At 56.1% G+C, this 12026-nt stretch overlaps 1 protein-coding gene across 2 annotated transcripts in view; it reads right to left on the bottom strand.

Moving 5' to 3' along the window:
* ADCK5 (aarF domain containing kinase 5) overlaps positions 1 to 12026 on the bottom strand; it is a 32131-nt gene that overhangs the window by 19570 nt on the left and 535 nt on the right. Inside the window, exons 2-4 of one of the 2 annotated variants that reach the window (XM_015427959.1) lie at positions 4095 to 4198; positions 3352 to 3501; positions 1829 to 1904 (exon numbers count right to left, since the gene is read on the bottom strand). In XM_015427959.1, coding sequence (XP_015283445.1) covers positions 1829 to 1904; positions 3352 to 3501; positions 4095 to 4198 — 330 coding nt within the window. Of the gene's footprint in view, positions 1 to 1828; positions 1906 to 3351; positions 3502 to 4094; positions 4199 to 12026 lie in introns of those variants that run through there. The other variant, XM_015427960.1, reaches the window with a different exon arrangement.

Below are 12026 nucleotides of genomic sequence, written 5' to 3'. Positions count from 1 at the left end.
CCGGTGCCCATCCAAAGACTTTTGGTTCAGGCCAGCAACGGCTGGTGACATTAGCTGGTCAGAGAGGTGGCATCAGCTGCCTAGAGAGGTGGTTTCGCTCCCCTTCGCTAGCAGCTTTCAAGAAGAGGCTGGAGGAATATTTGTCAGGGATGCTCTAGGCTGGTCCTGCATTGGGCAGGGGGTTGGACTAGATGGTCTCTAGGGGACCCTTCAAATTCTCTGTGTGGTTCTATGAAGGGTGATGCAGGCTGAGGATACTGGGCACAGATTTGCTTCTTTAACAAATCTCTCCTGCACAGTTTGGGTCCAGCCGCTTGGCTCTTGCCAACCTTGACCATCTTAACCTGTGGATAAGCACAATGGGGACTCAGAAGCGGCTAAAATCTTTAAGTCAGGGATGCTCTAGGCTGGCCCTGCATTGGGCAGGGGGTTGGACTAGAGCAGTGGTGGCGAACCTATGGCACGGGTGCCAGAGGTGGCACTCAAAGCCCTCTCTGTGGGCACGCGTGCCATCGCCCCAGCCAGGCCCAGACCGTTGTTAAAGTGTCGAATTCTCTGCCAAATAATTTTAAGTAAATGAAAGCATTTGGGATTGCTTTCCTTACTATGTTCGGATCATCTTAAGTTAATGTTTGAGTTGTTTTTTCTAAAGTAAAACCTCAGTTTTTAGGTTAAATTGCCGTGTTGGCACTCTGTGATCAATAAGTGGGTTTTGGGTCGCAGTTTGGGCACTTGGCCTCTAAAAGGTTCGCCATCACTGGACTAGATGGTCCGCAGGGCCCCTTCAAACTCTATCGTTCTGTGATTCTGCGATTCCCTCCCCCTTCCTTCCCTATATATATATTGTGTTTCAGTTTCCTTCTCACCGCCCACCAGCCAGGCAGTCCAGTCGCTGCCTGGGATTTTTACTCTGATTTCACTTCTTATTCACCGTATTTGGATTTTAAAATTTGTCTTTCGTTTGATGGCGTTTTGCCTTTTCTGTACATCGCCCAGAGCCCAGCATAAGCTAGGAGAGGGAGATTAATAAAGCAAATCAGCAACAACAACAATAGTGTGTGTGTGTGTGTGTGTGTGTCCCCCCGCCCCCCCGGGGCTCCTGTGCTCAGCCAAGAATCAACCACTCCTCCGATGGAGAATCATTCGCCTTGGGGTGACATTCCCCGTCCTTCCGCACCCTCAAGACTGCTGGGGAGGGGGGGGGGGAGTTGCACCAACCTGGTGGTGGAAAGTCCCGTCAGGTCACAGCCAGCTTACGGCGACCCCCGTAAGGTATTCAGAGGTGGTGTTGCCCTGGCCTGCCTCTGCGTAGTGACCCTGGACTTCTTTAGTGGTCTCCCATTCAAGCACTGGCCACAACTGACCCCGCTTAGCTTCCGAGACCCAATGAGATGGGGCCGGCCTGGGCCATCCAGGGTCAGGGCAAAGCCAGGTTCGGTGAGGGTGGAAAAATGCTGTCAAGTCGCAGCTCGTTTATGGCGACCCCCAAAGCTTTTCAGGGCAAGAGACGTTCGGCGGTGGTTGGCCATTGCCTGCCTCTGCGTAGCAACCCTGGACTTGCTTGGTTGTCTCCCATCCAAATACTAACCAGGGCCGACCCTGCTTAGCTTCCGAGATCTGAGGCAATTGGCCCAGCCTGGGCCTCCCAGGTCAGGTCATCAACCTCCCTCCCTTAAAAAGAAGCCCCGCCCCCACTGTCCAGGGCCCCGGAATCCTTCTGCCCACCCCCACCCCCCGCCCACCCCGGAGGCCAAATGCCCCTTAAGCTCCCTGGGCTGGGAGGCTCCCCCGCGGCCCACGGAAGCCGTCCAACCCGCAGACGCCGTACCTCATCCAGGCCCCTCAGCAAGACGTGGTCTGTCCACCAGTAGTCCAGGGAGATCTGCATTCCCAGCCCCACGGACCTGGGGGAAGAGCAGAGAGACCCCTTACAGTGCCCCCCTCCTTCAGTACCTGCCCCCCCCCCAGCCTGCCCGCCCACCCGTGCCCCTCCTGGCTGGGCCGGAGGGCGGGATGCCAAGTGAGGCCAAACTGCGGCTCTTTGCATGCCAAGGCCTGGACACCCAGGCTCAGCCCCGCAACCTACCCAGTACAATAAGGGTTTGCCTGTTCAGGCGCAGAGAGCCAGTCTGGTGTAGTGATTAAGTGCGCGGACTTTGATCTGGGAGATCCGGGTTTGATTCCCCACTCCTCCACTTGCACCTGGCTGGATGACCTTGGGCAAGCCGTAGTTCTGATAAGAGCTGTTCTTGAAAAAGGGCAGTTTCTGTCAAGAGCTCTCTCAGCCCCGCCGACCTCCCAGGGTGTCTGTTGTTGGGAGGGGGAGGGAAAGGAGTTTGTCAGCTGCTCTGAGACTCCTTTGGGTACTGAAGGGTGGGGGTATGAATCCACGCTCTTCTCCTTCTTCTTCTCTCCCCCTCTCTCTTATGTAGTCCTGCCATATGAACACATATACGAAGCCACCTTCTACTGAATCAGACTCTTGGTCTGTCCAGGTCAGTCTTGTCTACTCGGACTGGCAGCCGCTCTCCAGAGTCTCAGAAGAAGAGATTGGATTTACACCCTGCCCTTCACTCGGAGTCTCAGAGCGGCTTACAATCTCCTTCCCTTCCTCTCCCCACAACAGACACCCCATGAGACAGGCGGGGCTGAGAGAGTTCTGAGAGAAACTGCTCTTGAGAGAACAGCTCTGAGAGAACTGTGGCTTGCCCGAGGTTACCCAGCTGGCTGCATGTGGAGGAGGAGAGGGGAATCAAACCCGGTTCTCCCAGATTAGGGTCTGCGCTCCTAACCACCCCACCAGACTGGCTCTTTCACGCCACCTACTTCCTGGTCCTTTCAACTGGAGATGCCAGGGATTGAACTTGGGGACTCCTGCGTGTCAAGCAGAGCCTCTCCAAAACACACACGAAGCGGCCTTCTACCGAATCAGTCCATCAAGGTCAGTCTTGCCTACTCAGACTAGCAGCGGCTCTCCGGCATCTCCGGCAGAGAAAGGGTTTTCCCATCACCTCTTGCCTGGTCCTTTTAGCTGGAGATGCTGCCGGGGATTGAACCTGGGACCTTCTGCATGCCAAGCAGAGGCTCCTCCACTGAGCCACGGCCCCTCTATCCAGCTCTCCAGGGTCTCAGGTGGAGGTCTTTCACATCACCTCCTGGCTGGTCCTTTTTAGCTGGAGATGCTGCCAGGGATTGAACCGGGGACCTTCTGCACACCAAGCAAAGGCTCCTCCACTGAGCCACGGCCCCTCAGCCACGTCCGGGGTTTGGGGATCCCAATCACCGCCCTGTCTCTCTCCTGCACCCGTAGCTCCCGAAGCCGGGGGAAAGGCCGCCGGAGCCAATGCCCACCTGACAAAGCGCCCCATGCCGTCCACCAGGAGCCTCATCTTCCGGCGTTCTTGCTTCTCGGCCAGGGCGTACCGAACCCCGCCCACCAGCGGGATCCCCAAGAGCACCCCCAGGAACGTCCTCTTCAGCAGCCCCCTCCGGGCTGGAAATCTGGAAAGAGATCGGGGAAGACGTCAGCCGACTCAGCCGGGGGGCGGCGCTGGAAAGCAAGGGCAATGCCAAGACCTGGGGGCATGGAAGTGCCCTCCCCGGAGCAGGGCCCTGCGGACCCAGGTTCGCGGGTGCTTTGTACATAGGACGAGCCTACGGTGCTGATTAGGCGAATGGGTTGGGCTCCACAGGAAAACTTCCAGGTGAAAAGACCCCGCATCCCCCACGCGCCTCTTTTAGCCAGAGAACAGCTCTCCTGAAAACCGAATGCGCTGCAAAACGTCAAAGGCCGCAGAAGGGGCAGGTGTCGAGGTGTTCACCTGCAGCTTTGTCAGTCTCCCTCCCAGGAGACCCCACGCCCCCCTCAAGGGTTTGCTCAGACCAAGGCAAAGGCCTCTTGCTCGTTCAGGCTGGTCTTGAGAGCAGAGGCACTGACCGACATCAGGGAGGCTCTGTGTGGGGCATGCAGAAAAAAACCCAGATGGAAACAGGGCTGCCTGGAAGCACTGGAATTGGGGCCAGGAAGAACCCACGCCCAGTAGCCCCACGGACAGACAGAGCGGCAGGGTCCCCTCCGTCCCGTCCCCGCCTACCTGGAGGGCTGGGAACCCGAGCGATGCCTGCACTGGCGGGCCGACGGCAGCCAGGAGTCCTCCTTGCCTCGCAGCAGGAGCAGATGGAAGCGGCAGATCTGGACCTGGAAAGAGGGAACATGAGCGGCTGGCTCGAACGGCTGCAACGCGGAGCAACTCGGTTGACGGAGCAGCTCCCTGGCCGATCGGGCAGAGCCCGTTTGCAGGGAGGGCGGGGTATAAATATAATAAAATAAATTTAAAAATAAATAAATAGAAGCAGGGCGATGCAGGGGGAACTCACTGCCACAAGACGGCCCTTGCCTCCGAGAACGTTGGAACCCACTCTGGCCTCCGCAACTCTATGGTTTTCAATATACAGACCAGGTTTATCTGCACACAGAAGTAAAACCTCTGAGGGCTTCCTTTACAGGCATGAGGTTTTTTGTCTGTGCTCAGTTAATGGTCCTTAGGCTTCGGTTCCTTCTGGTGGCTCTGGGCTCTTGAAACCCTCAGGCCCTGGTGACTGAATGTCCCACCGTTGACTGTGACCACTCTCTGTCTAACTGAAGAAGGGAGCCGTGACTCCCGAAAGCCCCTGCCCCCTGGCCCAAGGTCTGTTAGTCTTTCAGGTGCTCCTGGACTCTGGCTCTTTCCTACTGTGTAGGAGGAGGAAGAGGAGATTGGATTTATACCTCGCCTTTCAGAGCGGCTGACAAACTCCTTTTCCTCCCCACAACAGACACCCCCTGTGAGGCAGGTGGGGCTGAGAGAGCTCTTGACAGAAGCTGCTCTTTTTCAAGGACAGCTCTTGTCAGAACTAGGGCTTGCCCAAGGTCATCCAGCAGCTGCAAGTGGAGGAGTGGAGAATCAAACCCGGTTCTCCCAGATCAGAGTCCACGCACTTAACCACTACACCAAACTGGCTCTCATGTAACACACTCAGTTAACCTAGCTGCACAGGTTAATAGGGTTAGAATCATAAAGTCTGAAGGGACATCCAGGGTCATCTAGTCCAACCCCCTGCACAAGGCAGGGAATTCACAACTACCTCCCCCACACACACACACCTGCAGTGACCCCCTGCTCCATGCCCAGAAGATGACAAAAAACCTCCAGGATCCCCGGCCAAAATGGCCTGGAGAAAAGTTGCTTCCTGACCCCAAAGTGGGGATCGGCATTTCCCTGGGCGAGTAAGAAAGGGCCGCGAGAACTAAGCCCTGAGGCAACCCTTCCTGCCCTCCCTCTCGTGATCTACAGAAGTTCACAGAACCAGCACTGCTGTCAGATGGGGCCATCCAGCCTCTGCTTCAGAAGGGTTTTACAAACGTGCTTGGATAAATGATTAAGGACTGCGGTCTACGCCGTTGTGTACGGCTGATTGTAAGCAGGATCCTATCGGTGTCATTTCTGTAACACCCTTAAAAGTGTTATGCAAATACTTATGCGGTGTTTCAGTTTCTTCTGATGATTCCAGACTCTGGAAACCCTCATGCACTGCTTACTGAATGTCTCGTTTTGTTGACTGTTGTGGCTCACCCCGTATAGCCTGCCTTGACTCAATAAATAAATAACCACACACAGAAGAGAAGAGATTGGATTTATACCCCATGGCCCTTCACTACCTGAAGGTGTCTCAGAGCAGCTTACAAACTCCTTTCCCTTCCCCTCCCCACAACAGACACACCCTGTGAGGTAGGTGGGGCTGAGAGAGCTCTGACAGAAACTGCTCTTTTTTTCAAGGACAGCTCTTATCAGAACTACAGATTGCCCAAGGTCATCCAGCCAGGTGCAAGTGGAGGAGTGGGGGAATCAAACCCAGTTCTCCCAGATTAGAGTTGGCACATTTAACCACTACACCAAACTGAAGTAGAAGAGATTGGATTCATACCCCGCCCTTCATTACCCAAAGGAGGCTTACAAACTCCTTTTCCCTTCCCCTCCCCACAAAAGACGCCCTGTGAGGTAGGCGGGGCTGAGAGAGCTCTGACAGAAACTGCTCTTTTTTCAAGAACAGCTCTTATCAGAGCTACAGCTTGCCCAAGGTAGCTGTGAGTGGAGGCGTGGGGAATCAAACCCGGTTCTCCCAGATTAGAGTCCGTGCACTTAACCACGACACCAAACTGGCTACATAGGACCAGTGTTCCCTCTAAACTGAGTGAGTGTGAGCTAGCTCGCAGTTCTTTAGCCTCCGGCTCACACATTTTTGCCTTAGCTCAGGGAGGAGGGCTCCAGAGCAAACTAGTTTCTGCAGCAGCCAAATCGCTCGCTCACAACTTTAATGCCCGGTAGCTCACAAAGTAGGATTTTCCGCACAAGACTCCACAGCTTGGAGGGAGCCTTGCATAGGACGCTAATCAGCGTATCGTTTCAGAGGGCGGCCGGGTTGGTCTGCAGGCTGAGAGACCAACAAGATGTGGAGGGGGAGGGGTGAGGTTTGAAGACTCGAAGCTCCCTTCGTCAGATATTTGACTCTCGAAAGCTTCTACCCCCCAAGATCTCATTGGTCTCTAAGGCGCCGCTGGACTCAAACCCAGCTCATCTGTGCATCACCTGTGCTGCAGCGATGAAGACAGGAAGCCGCAGGCAGAGGGAAACCTGGATAGGGCATGTGGCACCTGGATAGGGCACGTGTGTCTCTGTGGGCACGCATGGCAAGAAAGCAGAGAGCACGCGATGCCCACTTTTGGGGCACTCTGCATCCCCCCCCAATACACACGCACACAGCTGGGTTCCCACATTCACTGCACACGAAGAGTCAATACACCGGTCAGGGTTCCTGTACACGAACCCACAAAGCTGCCTTATACTGAACCAGACCTTTGATCCATCAAGGGCGGTAGTGAGAAGAAGTTGGATTCATCCCCCGCCCTTCACTCGGAGTCTCAGAGTGGCTTACAATCTCCTTACCCCCACCCTCCACACAGCAGACACCCTGTGAGGGAGGTGGGGCCGAGAGAGCTCTCTCGAGGACTGCCCTTGAGAGAACTGCTCTCAGAGAACTTGTGACTGGCCCAAGGTCACACCAGCAGCTGCAAGTGGAGGAGTGGGGACTCAAACCCGGTTCTCCCAGATTAGAATCCGCACACTTAACCACAGCACCAGACCGGCAGTGGCTCTCGAGGGTCTCCGGCAGAGGTCTTTCACATCCCCCTACTGCCTGGACCTTTTTGACGGGAGATGCTGCAGGGCTCTGAAGGAGGAAACTTCTCCTTCCCTCCCTACCCCCGAGGGGAATTAGAGAAGAACCACAATGACCAGAGGTCAGGAGGCATAACCCTCCCACTCCAATTTCTGTACTGCAAATACCTCCGTGGGGCTTTTGACCTCCCTGTGGGGTCCCAGTGCCTTGCCGGTAAATCAGCACCCATGGAGCTGCCTTAGGGGGAACCCGACTATCCGTCTCTCAAGGTCAACACTACTCAGGCTGGCCAGTCGCTCTCCAGGGTCTCAGGCCATATATCTTTCGCGTCACCTGATGTCTGGTCCCTTTAACTGGAGATACCAGGCCTTGAACCCGGGGCCTTCCCCGGCCGAAGCAGATGTTCATCCACTGAGCCACAGCCCCTCCTACCACTGGCCTTTGGGATGCAAAACCAGAGGGTCTACTTGGTGAGTTGTTGTTGTTGTTCAGTCACACAGTCGAGTCCGACTCTTCACGACCCCATGGACAAGATCTCGCCAGGCCCTCCTGTTTTCCGCCATCCTCTGAAGTTTGCTCAATTTCATGTTCGTTGCATCGATGACACTGTCTAGCCATCTCATCCTTTGCCGTCCCCGTCTTCTTTGACCTTCAATCTTACCCAGCATCAGGGTCTTCTCCAGGGAGTGCTCCCTTCTCATTGGGTGGCCAAAGTATTTGAGCTTCAGTTTCATTATCTGGCCTTCCAGGGAACAGTCAGGGTTGATTTCTCCTTGGGGTTTTCTTGGCAAAGATGCTGGAGTGGGTTGCCATTTCCTTCTCCAGGGGATCATTCTTGGTCTGAGTTCTCGGCTGTGGCCTGTCCGTCTTGTGTGGCCCTCCACATCTTCATCGAACCACGCAAGCCCCCTCACCACGACAAGGCAGTGATCCATGAGGGGGACTTGGTGAGTTACTGACATCAAAGTTGTGAGCGAGCGATTGGGCTGCTGCATCAATGAGTTTGCTCTGGAGCCCCATCCCTTCCTGAGCTGAGACAAAAAAATGTGCGAGCCGGAGGCTAAAAAACTGTGAGCCGGCTCACACCGACTCAGCTTAGGGGGAACACTGCCCTGCACCCCCAGCTCTGGCCCCCACCAAGACCCAGGGCTCTGCTGTTGCGCTGGCTGGGTGACATTTCAGAAGGACGAAGGTCAAAGAAAGAGAGGGGAGGAAACGCAGGACCCTCAACGATTTTGCTCCTTGGGTGGAACTGCTCGGGAGGAGCCAGGAGGAGACCAACATTCAGCCTCCAAGATGGCAGGGAAGGGGGAGGCCCCGTCAGATGGACTCCGCAACGCCAAGGTTCCTGGTACAACCAAGCCAGGCACACAACTTCTGCCCGACAGCCCGGATTTCCCAGCTACATCTGGCAGAAGAGGCCCGAAGGAGAAGGGGGTGGGGGGAGGAGAGACCTTGATCCCTTGTTCTCAGCATAACGGCGGAAGCCGCCAAGGTCCCTGGGCATTTTATCACCCAGGACAGCTGCGAGACAGCTCGAGGCAAGAGAACAGCGGGCCCACAGCCTCTCTTCATGCCAAAAAAGGGTTATTTGTTTTGCAAAGCACTCAGGATCTCCATACGGCACCGAACCCAAGCCAGAGACTCTCCCTGCAGGAAGGCAAAGCCGGGGAGCACCCACGGCCGGATCGTCACCCCAGGTGCCACTCGCACAGCACTCCAAAGGCGTCCCAAGCAGGACTGGGGGGGGGATCCTAGCTGGCACCCTGAAAGTCCGGGGGTGTCGGTAATCCCAAACTTGGTATCCGATGCCACCCACGGGTAGATGCCCCCCATCCCTGCCGCTCATCCCTGCCCGGTCCGGGAGAGGCAATTGAACTTCTGCACCAGGGTCTGAAATCCAGGATGGGCGGCGACAAACCGAAACCGAGTTCAAATGAGACACAGATTGGAGAGGCGGCACCCTCAGGGCAGGAGTCTTTTCACAAGCAACGCTGTGATCCTGCTGCGCCCTGCTGGGCCACACCTGCCTGTGCTTTCTCAAAGGGCTTTCAGAGCGCAGACGTCCTCGCTCCGCTGCGTCTTTCTCCTGTCGGCCCTCCGCGGATATCTGTGTGGGCAGATGACTCACGCTACACTGCTGACTTGGTGAAGTTTTCCCGCCGGTTTTTGCTGTCTTAAATTTGTTGTTAAGCCACCTTGGGGATTCCTGCATAAGCCAGAAGGGGGACTGACTCCCACTGCCCTCAGCTAAGCATATGGTGGTATCCTTCCGGCACAAGGAGTCGCCTGTGGGCGTCTGGGACAAAGAGGCATACACGGCCCTGAGAGAGCAGCCGACCTGAGGCCGGCTGCAAATGGCGCCTATTCTAGCTCAGTCCATTCGTCCCTGGGCTGGACCGTCCCTGACGCCAGGCAACAGCGGAGGGCCAGATATCCAGCGCATCTCCACTGCCGAAGGGGAAAACCTGTCCGGCTGCAACTTTGTGTGGCAGCAAAGCGGTTTCTTAAGGCAGGCCCAGAGGCAAGACCCTCTGCTCCTAAAAAGCAACACAAGGATGCCATATCTGCTAATATCCAAATATGGCAATTAGGGGCCACAACTGGGCCAAGGAGCCAAACCCACGGTCCAGCCACTGGGACTTTCCCTCCCCCCCCCGTTTCTAATCAGACAGCAGCCCAACACCTGCACATTCAAGACCTGAGCGCCACAGACCTAACCTCCCGCTTCTTCAACACGAGGAAAGCAGAGATTCTCAAGAGTGTCAGATCCTGCAGTGGGTGACTGTTAATATGCTGTGCATGCTGGAGTCAGCGGTACCCACAAACCTCCACCGGCAATGCCACTGGCCAGCACGGCAAGGATAAGAAGAAGAAGAGGCGGAGGAGGAGATTGGATCTATACCCCGCCCTTCACTTGGAGTCTCAGAGCGGCTTATAAACTCCTTTCCCTTCCCCTCCCCACAACAGACACACCCTGTGAGGTCGGTGGGGCTGAGAGAACTCTGACACAAACTGCTCTTTTTCAAGGACAGCTGTGTCAGAGCTTGTGACTGACCCAAGGTCACACCAGCAGCTGCAAGTGGAGGAGTGGGGAATCAAACCCGGTTCTCCCAGATTAGAGTCCGCGCACTTAACCACTACACCAAACTGGCGTGTGTGACGGGACCTCTAGGGACACCGGACAGGAAGGCGTCTCCCAGTGGCAGGGTGGTGGATTGCCCTGCCTGGCAACTGCGGGACATTTGCGACTGGAAAGCACAAGGGTGCCGGGGGCCACACCTCCCTGCCAGGCCTGTGTCCAACAAGGGTCGCGTGTGTCTCTGTCAGGAAGGAGAACAGGAGAGACACAAACATCCTTACAGCGGAGACGCCAGGCCAGGGGTGGCCAAACTGCGGCTCGGGAGCCCCATGCGGCTCTTTCACACCTATTGTGCGGCTCCTGGCAGGGCAGCTGGGGAAGCGAAGGGGAGGCAGACTTTTTCTCCCTCCCATCTGTTTGCTTTCTTTGTTTCTCTCTCTCTCTCTTTCTTTCCACCTCTTTCGTTCTTTCCATCTTTCTCTCTCAGACAAAACAGTATTATTAGCAAACAAATAAATATCGTTATCAATATCTGTTCTGACCCCTTTTCTCTTTATTTCTGGCAACCTCATTTAACCTTAATAAAAAGCTAATCTACATATTTAAAAAAATCAAAACGTGAATGTAATATTGGTTCCTGTCTTGCTGCTCTCAAACATCTGACGTTTATTCTACGGGGCTCTTAGGTTAAGCGAGTTTGGCCACTCCTGTGCCAGACTCTGGTGCCAGGGCCGGGCAGGGGCCACAGGTGGCTGCGCCCAAGTCTAGGCCGGGAGGGTGCCTCACGCTCACGGGGCCCTCCGAAACCAGCCGGGAGTTGGGCACGCGGAATGTGCCACGCAGTTGCCCAGGCAAAGGTAGGTGGACGGGGGCAGCCGGCTTGCAGGCACAGCCCAGTTTGACCTCCGATGCAAAGGGCAGCCCTTCACGCTCCGGGCCTCCAACCCAAACCAGGGCAGGGAAAATGCTAGGGGAAAGGGGCGTCCGGATGGGCACACCGCAGATGCCAGCGCCACTCTCCTGTTCCTCCCTGGAGAGGGCGGGTTTATCTGTTTATGCCATTTACCTAGATGGGGGTGGAGCAGCAGAGCGATGCTTGGGTCCAGCAGCTCCTTTAAGACCAACCAAGTCTTATGCCCGGGCCAAGCTTTCGTGGGCATGCACGGATCAGAGGAAGGGGGCTGGCACGCAAAAGCCTAGATCTAGAACTCAACTCAGTCGGTCCTCAAGGTGCCAAGACTGGACTCGCCCTTCGCCCTCCAGAAGGAATCCATCCACCACCACCCCAGGAACTTTGGGGAGCCTTCGGGACGCAGCAGCCCTCTCCACGGCCGTGCCCGGGCGACCTGCTTCAGGACCCCCCCCCCAACTCCAGGCCCAGGGAGGGCAGGGGCAGGCCCCTCCACCCATGCTCCCTCTAAGCTGTGGAGTCTTGTGAGCAGAATTTCTGCTTCCTGAGCTCCTGGCGTTACAGTTGCGAGGGAGCCCGTCGGCTGCTGCATCAATCCGTTTGGTCCGGAGCCCCCTCCTTCCTGAGCTGAGCCGGAGGGGAGAAAAGTTGCGAGCGAGCGAACTGGCTGCTGCATCACTGAGTTTGCTCCGGAGCAGGGAAAAGTGTGTGCGCCGGAGGCTAGAAAACGGTGAGCCTCACTCACACCGACTCAGCTGAGAGGGAACCCTGCCCCCCCACCCCGACCCTTCCCCTCCTCGAACGGGGCTCTCTCCCTTC

The sequence above is a fragment of the Gekko japonicus genome, unplaced genomic scaffold (genome assembly GCF_001447785.1).
Source record: "Gekko japonicus isolate JY-2015 unplaced genomic scaffold, Gekko_japonicus_V1.1 scaffold838, whole genome shotgun sequence".
In the NCBI taxonomy this organism is placed as follows: Eukaryota; Metazoa; Chordata; class Lepidosauria; order Squamata; family Gekkonidae; genus Gekko; species Gekko japonicus.
The sequence above is the reverse complement of the archived record's forward strand: the minus strand, read 5'-3'. Positions and strand labels throughout refer to the sequence as shown.